This window comes from Numenius arquata, chromosome Z (assembly GCF_964106895.1).
Source record: "Numenius arquata chromosome Z, bNumArq3.hap1.1, whole genome shotgun sequence".
Lineage (NCBI taxonomy): Eukaryota > Metazoa > Chordata > Aves > Charadriiformes > Scolopacidae > Numenius > Numenius arquata.
The window spans coordinates 21,929,718-21,946,732 of record NC_133616.1 but is presented as its reverse complement, the minus strand read 5'-3'; the positions used below and the strand labels follow the sequence as shown (position 1 = coordinate 21,946,732).

General features: G+C 37.1%; 1 protein-coding gene across 1 annotated transcript in view; it reads left to right on the top strand.

Moving 5' to 3' along the window:
- Window positions 1–16,729, top strand: part of ERCC8 (ERCC excision repair 8, CSA ubiquitin ligase complex subunit) — a 35,759-nt gene extending 19,030 nt beyond the window's left edge. Inside the window, exons 9-12 of the mRNA XM_074165721.1 lie at window positions 2,477–2,601; window positions 7,746–7,943; window positions 13,097–13,183; window positions 14,899–16,729. Coding sequence (XP_074021822.1) covers window positions 2,477–2,601; window positions 7,746–7,943; window positions 13,097–13,183; window positions 14,899–14,967 — 479 coding nt within the window. The 3' untranslated portion in view covers window positions 14,968–16,729. The remainder of the gene's footprint in view (window positions 1–2,476; window positions 2,602–7,745; window positions 7,944–13,096; window positions 13,184–14,898) is intronic.
- The last annotated feature ends 286 nt before the right edge of the window (window positions 16,730–17,015 follow it).

The window sequence follows — 17,015 nt, the reverse complement described above, 5'->3', positions numbered from 1 at the left end:
TACTGAAGTTAGTCTTGCTTCCAATGCAAGCCTCTAGAATACTTTCTTATATGTGGTGCTGTAAAGTCAATTATATTCATTATATATTGCATACAGTATACAACGAAGTATAAATTTATGATTATATTTAATTTTACAGGAAGCTAAATTACACTTTTATTACAGTACAGTCAAATGCATTAATGGTGCCTTGTATCAGTTGTTATTAGCTACAACATTAACATTTTTATGTATCTTCAGGTCACATTTCCATACCCAAAAAAAGCCCAAACTAAATTAAAGGAAAGCTTCTGAACTTTAAATTGTAGTTCATGAATTTTTGTCAATTTTGGACAAAAGATATTTGATTTTGGCTAGCCAAAAAAGTACTTGAATGGTCACTGCTCTGTGGTAGAAATAAATAGTATTTGGAATTGAATCACAATGCAGAAACTGTGTATCATGGCTCTGAAAAAGGGATTTGTGTAGCATAAATCATAGTGATTATAGCTACAAGTCAGTGTGATTTGTTATGTGCAATTTAAATTGCATGTAGAAAAATACATACAAATTTGTGTAAAGTCAAGCTAATTTTCAAAATTCTACAGTTAGAGGATATGAAGTAGCAGTAAGTATCTGTTTTAGTAACCATGTTCTCTACTATGTAAATTGTAGTGTGGTAATATAGATGTATGGTTTTGACAATTTTAAATTTCACTGAGATTCAAGAAATACTACGATGAAAATGCTGTAAAGAAATCTAAACCATATGAAAAAAAAAGAAAAATTTGAACAAATTTTGTTTTACAAAAAATTAAATTCTATGCAACTCCCAAGATAATCAGTGCCATTTTACACATTCCTTTGAATGACAAGTTGTCTTATTCAAACACAACTTTCTTTTCAGGATATTTCTGTCTGACAGGTTCAAGATGATTTTTTGATAATCTAATGACAATCGGGTAGACTAGGATATTAAATATATTGAAATACAGCCAAATTAAATCAAAAGCAGATAACAATTTTTTTTTTTTTATAAAATCTTTGACAAACATAAGACTTGTTACCTAAGAGGTATGTGTAAATTGTGTACTGCAGTATAATGCGCGGATACCTCGTCCAATGTTCAGTGAGTTAATTTATGGGCACCATAATTATGTTTGCTGTGGTATCATTGAATCAGGTTTTATCTACTTTAACATACTTAAGAACGTGCAGTATCACAGGGTGAACTCAATGGAATTAACTTATAGTACTCTATAACAATATAGAATAGAATAGAGTAGAATAGAATAGAATAGTTCAGTTGGAAGGGACCTACAACAATCATCTAGTCCAACTGCCTGACCAATTCTGGGCTGAACAAAAGTTAAAGGATATTATCAGATACTATATACATATATATAAAATATGTGATATTATATATGTATATAATATTAAAGGATATTATTGAGGGCATTGTCCAAATGCCTCTTAAACACTGACAGGCTCGGGGCATCAACCACCTTTCTAGCAAGCCTGTTCCAGAGTGTGACCACCCTCTTGGTATAGAAATGCTTCCTCACGTCCAGTCTAAACCTCGCCTGGTGCAGCTTTGACCCATTCCTACATGTCCTATCACTGGATACCCAGGAGAAAATCTCAGGACTTCCCTCTCTGCTTCCCCTCCTCAGGAAGCTGGAGAGAGAAATGAGGTCACCCCTCAGCCTCCTTCTCTCCAAACTAGACAAGCCCAGAGTCCTTAGCTGCTCCTCACAGGACTTTCCCTTGCAGCCCTTTCACCAGCTTTGTTGCCCTCCTCTGGGTACGTTCAAGGACTTTTGCATCCTTCTTAAATGGTGGGGCCCAGAACTGCACACAGCACTGCAGGTGAGGCTGCACCAACACTGAATACAGCGGGATAATCACCTCTTTTGATCAGCTGGGGATGCTGTGTCTGATGCACCCCAGGACGTGGTTTGCCCTCTTGGCTGCCAGGGCTCGCTGTGACTCCTATTGAGCCTGCTGTCAACCAGCACCCCCAGATCCCTCTCTGCAGAGCTGCTTTCCAGCCACTCCTCTCCCAGTTTATACTTGTGCCTGGCATTATTGCATCCCAGGCGCAGGATCCAGCATTTGTTCTTGTTAAATACCACGTCATTGGTGATTGCCCCATGCTTCAATCTGCCTAGATCCCCTGCAAGGCCTCTTGTCCTTCACGAGAGTCAACAGCACTTCCCAGTTTGGTATCATCAGCAAACTTGCTAATGGTGCATTCAACTCCTGCCTCCAGTTTGTTGATAAATATATTGAACAGAACTGGCCCTAGAATTGAACCCTGAGGAACACCGCTGGTGACCAGTTGCCAGCCAGGTGCTTTTGTAAACCAGGAGTTAAATTATCAATTTACCATGTTGCCATTTAAACTGCACTTCCAGTATTATACATTGAAATAAAAATGTGTATACGAAATAGTAATTCTTCTGTTGAAATGTGAACGACTTCTTTTTCCTGACAGCAAGTACTGCTCACAATGGGAGAGTTAATGGTTTATGCTACACAAATGATGGACTTCATCTGTTGACCGTTGGTACAGATGATCGGATGAGACTCTGGAACAGCTCCACTGGTGAAAACACATTAGTAAGTTTTCAAGGATCTTTGATTATGTTTTAACTTGCAGTTCGTTTTAGAAGATTTGCAATTTGTGTAATTGACATTACAACTTTGGATATTTGTTCATTTTCATAGTCTCCTCATTAGAAGATCTTGTGAGCATTTTTTTTCCAGATTTCTTTTCTTATTTCTACTTACTATAAAACAAAACAGAGTATGAAGAAGCCTGGATCTACTGAAAAATTAAATGTGGTAACTTTAAGTTCATTAATTTGTAAGCATAGCTGAAAACACTTCAGACAGTAATGAAAACCATAATATACACTGACTGTCAGTAGAATTATTTTTTTTTTTTTTAGCTATTAATTGTCAGCACGCTATCCACAGGGCAGTTTTCCATTGCTGAGAATTTCAGTGATTGACTGCCATACCTTCTTGCAACTTTCTTTGTGTTTTTCTGGAATGTCTTTTGTGGAGTTGTATAACTATTAAAAATATCTGTCCCTCTACATTTGTATTAAAATGGAACAGTGGAACAGGGGCTGCAGAATTAAATCTGTGCTGTTGCTCCAGTCCTTCCTATGACTTGTTTTTTGCTGAAGGTTCCTGTTTTAATTTTCTCTTCAGAAAAAGAAAATTGTTTCCTATGTTTATTTTGAAAGAACACTGTCAGTTTCCATGGGATTTTAGCCAGTCATGATTATGGCCTGTCATTGCTGTCAGGAAAGGAAGAAATTTCACTCTACCTTAGAAATCTTTTACTTTTACTGCTTAGTTTCAGAACACAGCAAAAATAATTCCTTATAGATATTTGAATGAAAGGACTTTTCTATCTCCGTGCTACCCGTATTTGCCAGCTTGTTCGCAGCACTTCATATACAGACGTCTTTCTGTCTTCAAATCACCATCACCAGAGTAGATAATACAGTTTGTTCACTCTCCTGTCACCAGCTGGATCACTGTTTTTTGTTTTTCTGTGCCTGTTAGTTCATTGACTTGTTTCATAGCCTATTTTACAATTTTCTTACTCTGTGTGGAATAGCTTGATCCTTGCTTTTTCAAGTCCAGAATTATATTGTCCAGAGTACTGTATTTTCACACACTGCCCAGAGATATTGCTTAAAATAATTTTAAGGCACCAGCAGACAAATAAATGTATGTACGGGTGATACAAGTTCACACCATAGTGCCTTTATTTCCCCTACTAGCCAGCCCTTTTGATCTCCATGATTTTTTTCTATACCTTTCAAAAGGTAGAGAAATTAAGCCATACATAGGATTTTTTTTGAGCAATGAGCCAAATTTGAGGCCTAGTGAATTGTTTCAGTTAGTAAGAGAAGTGAACGTTGGAGTTGTACACATCTTGCTTACATCGGTTGTCACAGAAAGGAGTAGAAAGCCCTGATTCACCGAGTATAGGAAGAATCAAACAGAAGGCAGCAGGTTTTCTGTTTGTGTGCTCAAAGGACAAAGCCAGTTTTTAAGATCTTTTAGTTCTTGTTTTGGCAGCATCCTTTACTTTCCATTGCTCCTCTATCAAGCAGGAACATTTACACTGAGTATATCCATATAATTTACTTTTCCCAGCCTCCATTCCTGCCTTTCATTGTACATGCCTTTGTTATGAGCAGTGTTGTGGCTTGGGAATTGTTGCTGTTAAAGCTCACACGCTGTGTAAAGGAGTTTAATGGCTCTTTAGCAGCAGAGTAATATGCCTCTTAAAATGACTAGCAGTAACAAGACTTAACACAGCCAATATTTACAAACGCTGTTGTGTGAGCTGATGCAGGCAGAATGCAGGAAAAACCACAAAACCACGGATTAAGGGCAAAGAACAAATTTAATCTCAATACCTCATGGATCGGGGAACCTCTGAAGCAGCACCTGGGCAGAGGCAGGAAAACAGGGGATGCAGGCACCGTGGAGCGAGAGTCCTTATTAGCAAGAGAGTCCTTGTTAGCAGGGGAGTGAGAGAGCGAGAGAGCTCACACTTGCTGTTTGGGCCTGTATTTCAAGGATTCCGGCAGGCAGAGTTTTCTGCTGTGCTTTGATCACAACAGCAGTAGGTGTGTTTGATAAGGTGCCCCTGAGTCCATCCCAGGCCTGTGTTATCTAAGTGCAGATGTCCTACTTGTTGAGCACAGAAAACTAAGCAACAATTAGTGTGATATATGTGTTTTCCAGCACCCCACATGCGAGTCACTTGAGCGTGTTTACAGTCCTCCTCACCAATCTTCCATTACTTTCCCACAACTGTGTTTACAAAACGAGCAGTTTATCCACAAAGAACATGAAATAAGCTCCACATCTGATGAAAATATGAAAAAAATATCAAGGTACTTGTATGCTAATCAGACTCTCTTCTTATACATTTTTATGATGACTGAGAGAGATTTTCTCAGGACTCCTTTTTGTTATACTTTTTCACGTAAGTGCAATTTCCTATGAAAGAGTGTACTTTAAAAATAGAGCAACAGGTAATTGTCTTCCTTGCCTGGCTCATGCTGACTGATGATTATATTTGCCTCAAAGTTTGGACTTGGTCAATTCATGTAGTACGGATCAAGAACCTGACAAAGCAATACATTTGTATTAGAATATTTACCTGACAAACTTTACAATTCTGTTAGCTTATAGTCAGAAGATTTCACACTTAAGATTTTAGTTCTTTTTTAACTATAGGACATGATGTTTTGGTAGGGAGCTTTAAAATAAGCCCAGAGAGCTTTGCTATTGTTTTATGTATAAGTGAGTCTCTGTTTTTCAGTAGAAATTAAGAGCATAGGTTGTAGGACAATACTGTTTGAAAACAAAGTGTTTTATATATAATGCTATATAGTATTAATGAATTTAAATTTTGTATACTGTCATTTTTATTAGAAAAAATCCTTCTTTTAAATCATAAAATAATGTGTGAATTTCAGGTGTTCATAGTAGAATTCTCCCTCTTCACGAAAAAAAGAAAGAATGTATGTTCTATTTATCAAAATCCTAATGGTTTGTTTTAATTAAGTTTGTTTAGAGGTAAGCTGTAGTGTTCTCATGAATGTATTTCTGTATTTTCTTATGAATACACTTCTGATGTCTGATAGGACTTAATTAGACTGATATATCCAACTGGAATACTTCCTAGCATATTTGGAAACTTTCCACTTTCAACCTTTGTTGAGATTTTTGTCTGTATAGGACTTGTCAAGAGTTTGAAATGTTCAGATGCTAATAAGCTATAATTCTTATACTACTTTTATTTGCAAGGCTTCGCACACACCTCACAAGCCAGGTGTTAGAAAGGTACCTCCCATCCCAGCTGCCTTTATAGGGGACAGTATTGAATTTCTCAGTGGTGATTTAGCTTTGGTTAGAAGATAGACTTTTTATCACTCTTAACTAGTCCATAATAATTTAGCAAGTTATTCTTTATCTGCTTCTTCTTTATGAATTTCTTCTAATCCCTTTATTTATGCCATCCTCATGCTTGCCCTTGAGTTGTTGGGCATTCATCTTCTACTGTTTCTTGGTAACTCATGAGGGAGAGATGCAGAATCTTTCCCTACGTTGCAGATGTTTTTCCTCTGTTCCTTCTTCCCCACGCAGGAGATGACTTGCTGAGAAATCCTTAGGGCTAGTTCTTGCACTGTCTAGACTGATGCTCCTGTTCTTTGACATCCTACTGGAATATAGTTTCCTGCAACATGTGTCAACTGATAAACAAAGGGCACTTACAGGGTAGAAGGTAATGTGGCTCAATTTTTCTTCAATATGTGCACTAAAGTCTTGCAGTATTGGGACCAGTACTGTTCAATATTTTCATCAGTGACATAGTCAGTGGGATCAGTGCACCCTCAGCTGGTTTGCAGATGACACCAAGCTGAGTGGTCCAGTTGACACACCTGAAGGACAGGATGACATCCAGACAGTCCTTGACAGGCTTGAGAGGTGGGCCTGTGTGAACCTCAGGAGGTTAAACAAGTGCAATGTCCTGCACCTGGGTGGGGACAACCCCCCGGTATCAATACAGGCTGGAGGATGAAGGGATTGAGAGCAGCCCTGTGAAAAAGGACTTGGGGGTACTGGTGGAGGAAAAGCTGGACATGCATCGGCAATGTGTGCTCACAGCCCAGAAAGCCAACCGTATCCTGGGCTGCATCAAAAGGAGTGCAGCCAGCAGACCAAGGTGGGTGATTCTGACCCTCTACTCTGCTCTGGTTAGACCGTACCTGGAGTACTGCTTCCAACTCTGAAGTCCTCAGCACAGGAAAGACATGGACTTGTTGGAGTGGGTCCAGAGGAGGGCCATGAAGATGATCAGAGTGACGGAGCACCTCTCTTATGAGGAAAGACAGAGAGTGCAGGTTGTTCAGCCTGGAGAAGAGAAGGCTATGGGGACACCTTATTGCAGACTTTCAGTACTTGAAGGAGTATTATAAGAAAGATGGAGACAACACTTTTAGCAAAGCCTGTTGCAATAGGAAAAGGGGTAATGGTTTTGAACTAAGAGAGGGTAGATTCAGACTAGATGTGAGGAAGCAATTTTTGAAGCTGGGAGTGGTGAAGCACTGGAACAGTTTGCCCAGAGAGGTGGTAGATGCCCCATCCCTGGAAACAATCAAGGCCAGGTTGGACAGAGCTCTGAGCAACCTGATCTAGTTGAAGATGTCCCTGCTTACTGCAGGGGGTTGGACTAGATGACCTTTGAAGGTCCCTTCCAACCCAAACTATTCTATGACTACATGATTTGTAACTGTATACTATTGTGCATAAGGAGTTCTTTTGATAGATTCAGTATCTGAGAGAAAATTGTTATGTTGGATTATCTAGGAAAATTTTTAAGGTGGTAATCTCCAAATCGGTTCTAATTTCAGTGATGGTTTAGATGCTCAGTGTAGACCTGGTGTGCAGCAGCCTGTGCAAATTCTGTTTCTAAGTCTGGAACTGCTGATTTGTAGGCATATCTTTCTTTCCCTTTCTTGAAGCTGATATTAGTCAATGAACAGAAAAATTATTCTCTTGATAGGCATTTGTAATTGGAAATCTCAAGAGCTGTATTAACATTGGAGAGCTTAAAGTTAATTGTATTGGGTATTGAAGAAGAAATGAAACTGACCTTTTCATGTAAAGTTATTTCCTGTAGTTTTACTTAATAGCTAACTGCATACTACTTCATTTTACAGGTGAATTATGGGAAAGTCTGTAATGAAAGTAGAAAAGGACTCAAATTCACCGTCTCTTGTGGCTGCAATTCAGAGTTTGCCTTTGTACCATATGGTAGTACCATTGCTGTTTATACAATTTTCACAGGAGAGCTGATAACAATGCTTAGGGGGCATTATAGTACTGTCAACTGCTGTGTACTTCAACCTAATTTTCAGGTAAGTAAAGTATAAACAATATTCCAGACAACCGGTAATATTTATGCAGATTGCCAAAGCATTTGCACAAAAAGTGTTAACTTTTCAGGGATGTGCTTTAATCAAAGATCTTGACATAAGAGGGGAGTTCTGTGGCCTATGTGTCAAGAGAGAAAAGCTTGGTCACATTCTTGGGACTGCCCTTTCTATATTGGGTTCCTTCCACTATTCATTTCTTCTCACTTAGGTAACTTTTGGATGTAACTATAGGAATTTTTTGGCTTATATTGTCATTAATAAATTGTATGCATTAAAGCTTTTCCTGGTTTTCTGTAAGACTGAAGAGGAGGCATTTGTCTTTCTCTGAGATACCTGAGACTAATCACAGTAAGACAGAATGTGACGTGCATTTTGATGTAGTGCATTGGTTTTGCTATCAGTACTGAGAAGCCTCTCAAGAGCTTTCCTGCGGTGATCTTGCTCAAATGCCTGTAGTTATACCAATTACTGTATCTACGAGCAGTTTGGATCATTGAGCATAATGAGCTTCTTAAATTAATCTGAGAACATTTCACCTAAGGAATGCTGTAACGTTACAGGGACTCATGGTGCTGACAGCCTGTTTTTCTTTTCCTCTACGCCTATGGTATATTTTTCTCTCGTAATAAAAGACTTAAGGATAACAAAGCTTAATTTGTTATGAGGTACTTTACAACATATCGTTCTTATGGCTTGTGGTGTGGCAAAAGCAGAGTGGATCTTAGTATGGTTTTTAAGGCTGTTAACATAGTTGTTCTCAGGTGCTGAGGATTGTACTTCATATTCCAACTTCTCCTTTCTCATGTTTTGTTTCTGAAATATCAGGCAGAAATATCTGAGGCAGAAAGAGCACATGAACATCATTTCATGACGTCTCATACAGTACATCATAGAAGTGAATCTGGTAGCTCTTGTTTTGAGTCCAAAACAATGTTTCCCCGTCACTGAGGTGGACTTCACTGAAGGTTTTGGACGCATTACCGATGGAGCAGTGGAACCCAATAGGCTAATAAGCCTTGCTAGAGCTGGAAAGCAGTTCTGGCATGAATAGGCAGTGAGATACTAGGTCCACTGAAAGGTGGTATGTTCATGTTATAGCTAAGGTACATCTTTTCTGGACTGTTCTTGACTACCTTAACAGGCCTTTGTGTTTTTAAGAATATTTTCCCAACAGAAGTGCTAATGTGTTTATATTAAGTCATCTTTTATATCCTTTTTGATAAGTTGAAGAGGTGAGGCTCAATAAATCTCACAGTAAATCATGTTTTCCAGCCCTGGAAATGCAAATCTCCTTATAGTGTCTTTGTCTTGGCTTTTAAGATGTTTAGAATAGGATCAGTTGTATAAGCATGGACACGAATTGCATCAGTCGCTATAGCAATAGGTTTATGTTGGCAACAACTTCATTTGTTTATCTGTTGTGATTCCTGATTTTCTTTCAGAATCACCCTTTTCCAGAGTTCAGTTCTCTATTCCAGAAGTGCGACTGGATTTTATTTTTCTTTAAATGCTCTGCTTTTAGTTGTATTAAATCATCACTCTAATGGAGTAATATTTCTATAATCAGCGCATCAACACCAAAGGTAGTGGTAGTGTTATTTTAACTGTTTGTGTTCACAGCCATACTTTCAAATAGCTCATTCTGGTTTGAGACAATTAAGTACGTTCATCAGTCTTCATATAATTCCAACATTTCCAAGTTAATACTCCTTTCCTGAGAATGCAGTCGTCTGTAAAATTTATAGTTACCTGTTTTATATTACTCTTGCAAGCAATATTAACTCAACATATTACAGTTATTCACAGCTGTGCATTTCTATTTTCAGTTAATAATGTAAATAAAATCAGTCCTGCTTGACAAAAACAACTTTGTTACAACTTTTTTTGTAACTACTTTGTTACAAACTGTTTTGACTGACCTTGTTTATATTCCTGTATCTTAACTCTACAGTAACTGAATCCTTTAATCACCTTTTCCATCATCTTGTTTAGGATAAAAGAAATGTTAGGTAGTTCATTTGTATCTGTATCATTCCTTTATTTTTTTTCTTTTTTTTTCATTTTTTGTATTCTTTCTGAATAGCATATTAGGTCCCTTTCAGCTTTATAGTATTGTAATACATATTAAAACATAGTTAACTTAAACAAGCCAGAAGTTCTCTTAGACAACTCTTCTAAATCTCTGATACAAATTATATATCTACTGGTGAAGTGTGTAGCAGATGCCTTTCTAACATTCTTCTGACTTATTAGCACATTTGAAGTTAGTACGCTACCTTCATATCAAACAAGGTTTACATCTTTTCTGTATAGTTTCTACTGTTCCCTTCTAGTAGTGAGTCTCTGTAGTTGTTAAGAGTTTTCTTCATATCAATACCTGTCTGAACTTTTCCTGCTGTCTTTAACCCTGATGACTGTTTTTCGTCCTAGTCACCCTTGAATCTGGTCCTTAGACTTCCATATTATTTTTTTATTGTCTTCAAAGCTTTTGATTTATATTGGTTGCTGCCAATCCCTTGCGTTCTTTCTGTTCATTAACTGTGTTTTGATCATTATCTTTTTTTCACCTCATACCTGGAGTATGCTCTAAAAGGAACTTTGCACCAATTATGTATTTGAGGTGAGAAGTGTCTTCTGTTTGCTCAAAACTTATAATCAAATATGATCACTGATACCCAAGCAACTAGCTATATGCAATCCAATGATATTAGCCTTTATCTGTTCTTTTGAGGTCCAAATTAACTAGCAGATTTGTGTGGAATATCTTTTGTGTTTGAGACATTGTGTGGAGCTGTCTCCACAGCGTGGTGCGAGATTTAGTTAATGTGTGTGTATACGCCTTTTGAGAACCTGGGAATAGAGCCATAAAATCCACCATATTATTGTTGGCCTAAATTATTCTTACGTAAATATCTCTGTAAAGTTAATAAGATGTTAGTCTGCTTGAGTAATAAGAACTGCAGAATTTGGCCCTTTAATAAGAGCCATTAATTTAATAGGAGGCGGTAATTTCAAGGGTGGTGTGGAAGAGGAAGTCTTCATTGTGCAATCTTTTAGATGATGTTTACTGTTGGATCCAATAAACTAGATACCATTGTGCCATATTAGCTGCTTAAAATAATTAAAGTAAACAAACAAGACCTACGTTTCCCTTTCAGAAAAAGAAATGGAGTAAAGAACATGCATGAATTAACATGTCATAAAATACTAGGTATGCATCAGGAAACAATTCTGCTCTGACTTAAAGCTACATGTATTGTTCAAGAAATGCCAGTGACATTTGCAAAGGTATTTGGAAAATCCAGTGGTAGGCTAATAAGTAAAGATAACTGAAAGATAGATTAGGTTTTATTTACAAGATTTCCTCAGAAACTTAAAGCATAATATTTCCATATATTGTACCATAAACATGCATAGAGCAGGTTTGTAGTAAAATACATGTGTATGTCCTATACTGCATGTGGCTCACTGGCTCTTCTTTTGACTGACTTAAAGTATGAGTCACCATTTCAGGTTTTAATAATTAATTATAAGTATTACTCAATGCAGTGGATATTAACTGAAGATCTTACAATGCCAGGATCAGAAAGTGAGACAAGTGGTAATAAAGAATAAATGGAAGTGTGCTGATGTCACTATGACATTGCTTACAAGGAGAGGTTTTGGCATGGGAAGAGGTTTTAAAGTTCTAGTGATAGAACTTTAGTTTCAAAGATGTAAAGATAGTTTTAAAGTTCTATGATATTCCGTATCCTGTCAAAAACAGGAGGCCCAAGTAGAGTACTGCTGACAGGACAAAGTGGGATTTCTCCTATGCCTTGGTGTAACTTTGACCTGTCTTCGTTTAAGCAAGATAAGTAGGATGTGTTTTATGCATGAACAACTTCCTGCATGGGACCAGTTTTACAAAAGTGAGTATGTCAGCTCTCTTGAATAAGATTACCCACAAAAATGAGTATTTATAGGAATTAGGCATTAAGTTCCTGCATCAACTGTCAGTGTAAATCTCACAGTTCTAGAATTAAATATACATGATATAGGAGACTTTTTACAAAGACAGAGCTTACAATGAACCAATGTATTAATAATGTGCACAAAGTTGCTAGTTTAAGTGTAAAAGCCAAAAAAGTTGAAAGCAAGGCTTTCTTACTGTCTGCCTGAATACAGAAAAAAAATACTTTGTATGTTTCATTAAGACAGTTTAAACACACAGCAAAGCTCAGGTGTTGTCAGACATTTCATATAATATGTAGGAGTACGGTTCAAGATTAGAGACATATGAGAATGTCTTAATGCACGTTCATTTAAGTAGCACTTTGGAAAAAAGAAGAATTATTAGTGCAAAATTTTCTGCAAAGATTGTGCAGTATTTTTCATTAGCAAAATTTCCTCAGTTGAAAGCGACAAGAGAAATCTGTATTTCCTTTAATAAAGAGCTAAAAAAACTAAGCTGTATTTGACTGTTAGCTGTTTGGTGTAGAGACTGTTTGCTTCCATGTGTTTGCAGGGTGCCTTGCACAATGGGATCTCAGTCCTTAGTCATTACCATAATAAATAGAGTTATTTATATTAAAAATAATAAATTGATCTTTCTGATCTCTGCCTTCCCAACAGGATACAGGCTTCAAATTGTTCTTTATTTGTTCTTTTCCTTCCCTGGGCATACTGGAACTGTGTTTACTTAATACTTCTTTGTTCCATATGTATGAACTCTTCTAACATGTATTACAAGATACTTTTGAGTTGATTCACATTTTTCAATTATAATAAAATATCTTTCCCTTTTTTTCCCCCCTTACTTTTCCATTGAACGTGAATCATCTCTTAAGCTTCCGAACTGTTAGCATTGGTTTCTTTTCATGAGACATGACAGAGGGAAGAATAAAAGTGCATTTAAGCAATAAAGTTCATTTGTATGTGGGTAGCGCTGTTTTGTTGAGCAATCTGGGAAAAATATAAAAATTTACTTGTTTTGTTATTTAAAATACTGTTTATCAAGATTATAATACAAATTAGAAATTGGATTTTTGTCTTTACTTTAAATAAATATTTCATACACCTTTTTTCCCAACATTATATCTATGTCACTGTTCAGTAAATTTGTGTAAAAGTAATTTTTGCTTGCTTTCATAAAGGAACTTTATAGCGGTAGCAAGGATTGCAATATCCTTGCGTGGATACCAGCTCTTCGAGAGCCAGTTCCTGATGACATTTCTGAAAAGGTAATGAATTTTTGAGTTTGAACAATAGTTTTTATGGCAGTTATACTTGGGGAGGAGGTGGTCTGGAAATTAAATATGAAGTATGTGTTTCACCATCAAAATTTGTAACAATTAAGAAGAGAATCACCTATTGTTTCTGTGCAATCCGTTGATTGTTGTGGTGGTTCAAGAGGACATTTTCTTTCATAGTCTAGGAAAATCTTTTGCAGACTTCTAGCTTCTCACTTAATTAACAGTAGTACATTTAGCTATCAGTCTTTCAACTTCTACTTTAGCTTCCTTAATTTCCAGACTGGTTTTTGTAGTTTACGCTGTTTTGGAATTGGAAAGGTGCCAAAGATTGTATTTTAAATTGTTTAAGAATATAGTGTGTTATAAATAGTAAGATTAGGGATGCCACACTTCATACCAAAATATTTTTGATACAGAAATATAATAAGCTTCTAAATGAGCCTATCTTAGTGTCTGAGGCAAGACATTCAGGCTGTTACAGGGAAGATCATATGTAACACTGTTTTCCAAGAGAGTACTTTCTCTCTTTTAGCATTAGAGCTGGGCAATAAAAATTTCAGTGCTCAGTTTGAGGGGGAAAAATTCTAGATTTTAGGGAACTGAAACCATTCACAGAATCAGAGTCTGGCAAACTGTACGAATGTTAAAAAAATCAAGATATGTTAACGTTTTGTCTAATACCATACAAAAATTACACTTATTCAAATTTCTGAAATGCTCCATTTTGGATGGGGAAATGATAAAAAGCATAAATTTTTTTGTAACATTTGCTTAGCTTTGTAAGAGAAATTGTTTCAAAACTATCCTACAGTTAAGCAAAGAAGAAAAAATTAGTTTCAAAGGTTAGATACCCTAAACCCAAAATGTGTTCAGTTGACCCAAAATTAACACTTTGCTGTGACTGAGAATTTTGATATACGTGAATTGTTTTTTCGTAGTCTGAAAAACAAAAACAAACCCACAGCAACGAGATTTTTTACCCAGCGCTAACTAGAACTGCCTCTTTAAATTTGACATGTTGGAGTTATGTACTGTGTCCCATTGTTTTGAAATCTGTTGTGCTACAGCTGTCGTTTGCAAATGCTGTAGATAAGCAGAGCCTCTGAAAGAAGCAATTCTGCTCTCCACTGGCCTCTAGTCCTTGCTCCCTCTCATGTGCTAGAGCAGCCCTTTGAGTGCCTGTATGACCAGAATCTGAACCCAGGGTAGAACTAAAAAAGACAAAGATTTTATACTGATGCAGTGCACTGTGAAGCTGCACAAACCCTTTAGCTTGACCCTAAAGGGGCTGAGGTGAGAGACAGTTGTTGGATGTGGTTAGAGGCCAGGGCTACTTCTTGAGACAGTAGTCCTCAGTTATCCTGGGCCAAGGAAGTGATGACTTAAAACCAATGGCACAAAAAACCCCACAGTAACATCTATGTGTTATATTTTATACCAGACATTTGTAGAACTTCCAATCAGTGCTACAGATACTTTTTTTGTTGAAATTGGAATTAAATAGAATACTATTTCTTTTCATTATTTATCCTGTTTCTAATCAGTGAAATGGCAAAAGAAGTGGTTAAAAAAATCCAGCACCCATGAAAGACACAATAGTTCATCTACATATAGAAACTTAAGAAAAGTCTTTAGCGTTACCCTTATTTGATTTTAGTATTTTTAATTAAGAAAACCACTGAGAGAATTTTTATTTTCTTTAGTCTCCACCTCAACAGCATTTAAATCCAGCATATGAAGACGCATGGAGCAGCAGTGATGATGAAGGCTGAACTTCAGTTATGTGCTGACATAAAATTGACATTCACGCACTGCATTCATGGACTTTATCTACAGAAATGGGTATTGTTGGAGTTATTAGAACTGGATTTTTGGTACAGTTCTGTTAGAGCAAGGTCTTTCAGAAATAAGTTTCCCCTGTTCTCTGTGTTCTCTCTTCACTGTTGCAGTTAAATCTAAAGGATTACTTTTTCATGTTTACTGACCTTTATACTTAGCCATATGATTGGAATACTTTATTCAGTGTTGAACAGCTGATAACAGAAAAATAAAAGCCCTTGGGACCAGTTAACATTGCATTGTTTCTGATGTCACTAATACATAAGGAGATAATTCCTTCTTTTCCAAGAGACATGATACAGAGGATTTTGCCTGAAGGAGGACTATCTCAGGGATACTTTCAGCTTATTTTTATCAATGTCTAGATGGAACAGACTGCATCCATTTTCAAGAGCTTATGTGCTGTTGGAACCAATGGGATTTTGTGCCTCTTTTGCTTTTCAGTTTTGCAAAAGTTTCGCCATAAATGCAGTTCAGAAAGAGCTATAGCTGTGATTATCTATTCAAGGATTTATATGCTGACCCCATCAAGTAGTATCTGACTCTGTCCCAGAAAGTTGAAAATAGAAACTAGTTTAATTAGAGTTTTTGTTGCTCCCGCTAGCAGGTTTTTAAGATCAGTCTTCTGTGTATGAATCTAATGTTTCCCTAGCCAGGATGAGGAATTCCTGGACAGAAACAGGCTTGAGGCACAGCACAAGGCAGAGGGTGGATCACATTTCAACTTAGAAATATCAAATGTAGTCCTTCAAAACTGTTTTCTTCTGAATTTGTGGTCCTAATGCCTGCTCTGTTCTGAAAGGGAGAAGCTTTGTTGGGTTGTTGTCTCATCTCAATCATAAGTTTGTGCTTCAGACATAGCGCAGTCATCAGGCTGAGAGCCGAGTTAGAGGTTCCCATAAGATGTAGATGCAGCTCTATAGACAGATGTTAGGGCCACAAATTCAGACGAAAGGAAAAAAATATTGTGCAAATAAGTTAAAGATAATAATTTAATCTTTGTATTGTGTGTATTATTTCTATTATTAGTACGCGTTTTATAATTAATTCACTATGTTTCTCTGTTTTAATATCTGTACAAGATGTAGGCTGTCAGTTTCTATATTCTAGCATTGTAAAATGATACAAAGTGAGGAGTGGGCATGTTGGGATTAAACAAGCTTCATATATAGTGCATCTTTGCTGGGAGAGGCCCACTATGAAGTGGGTAGCTGCAGGAAGACTTCCAGAAGTTTTGGCTGAAGTTAAAGACCAGCCTGACACTGTCACTTTACAGGAACAGAGAAGAGAATTTTCTAATATTTTTCAAATTATAGTTTTCTTTATCAATAGTGTCTGTTCCCTCTAAAATTGGAAAAACTGGGGAACAAAATTGAAGAAAGATTACACATTTTGATTTTTGTCTTGAAGAGGGTGACTTTTTTTGCGTGTTACAATTGTGCATATCATTTCTATATACCATTCCATTTTTTGGAATAGCCTTTCTCAAATGAGTTTTTCCTGTGCTTTGAGTACCCGATTACTGAGATTGGAAGGGAGCGCTGGAAATAATCTAGTCCAACCTCCCTGCTTAAAACATGGTCACGTAAAGCAAGTTGCTCAGGCTTGTGTCCAGTTGGGCTTTGAGTATCTCTGCAACCTACAAACCTCGTCCAGTGTTTGAGCATTCTTACAGTAAAAGTTTTTTCTTAATTGAAATTGAGTTTTCTGTATTTTAGTTTGTACCCATTGCATCTTGCCCCATTGTTGAATACCACTGAGAAGAGTCTGACTTCCTCTTCTTTACTGTCCCTTTCCCTGGCTCCATCAAATGTTTCTGCACATTGGTGAGATCCTCCTGAGCCTTTTCTTCTCCAGGCAGACCAGTACAGGCTGTTTCAGCCTCTCCTCATAGGAAGGATCACCCCCCTCAGCCTGCTGCCAGCACTCTTCCTAATGCAGCCCAGGATGCTGTTGGCCCTCTTTGCTGGCTTATGAACAC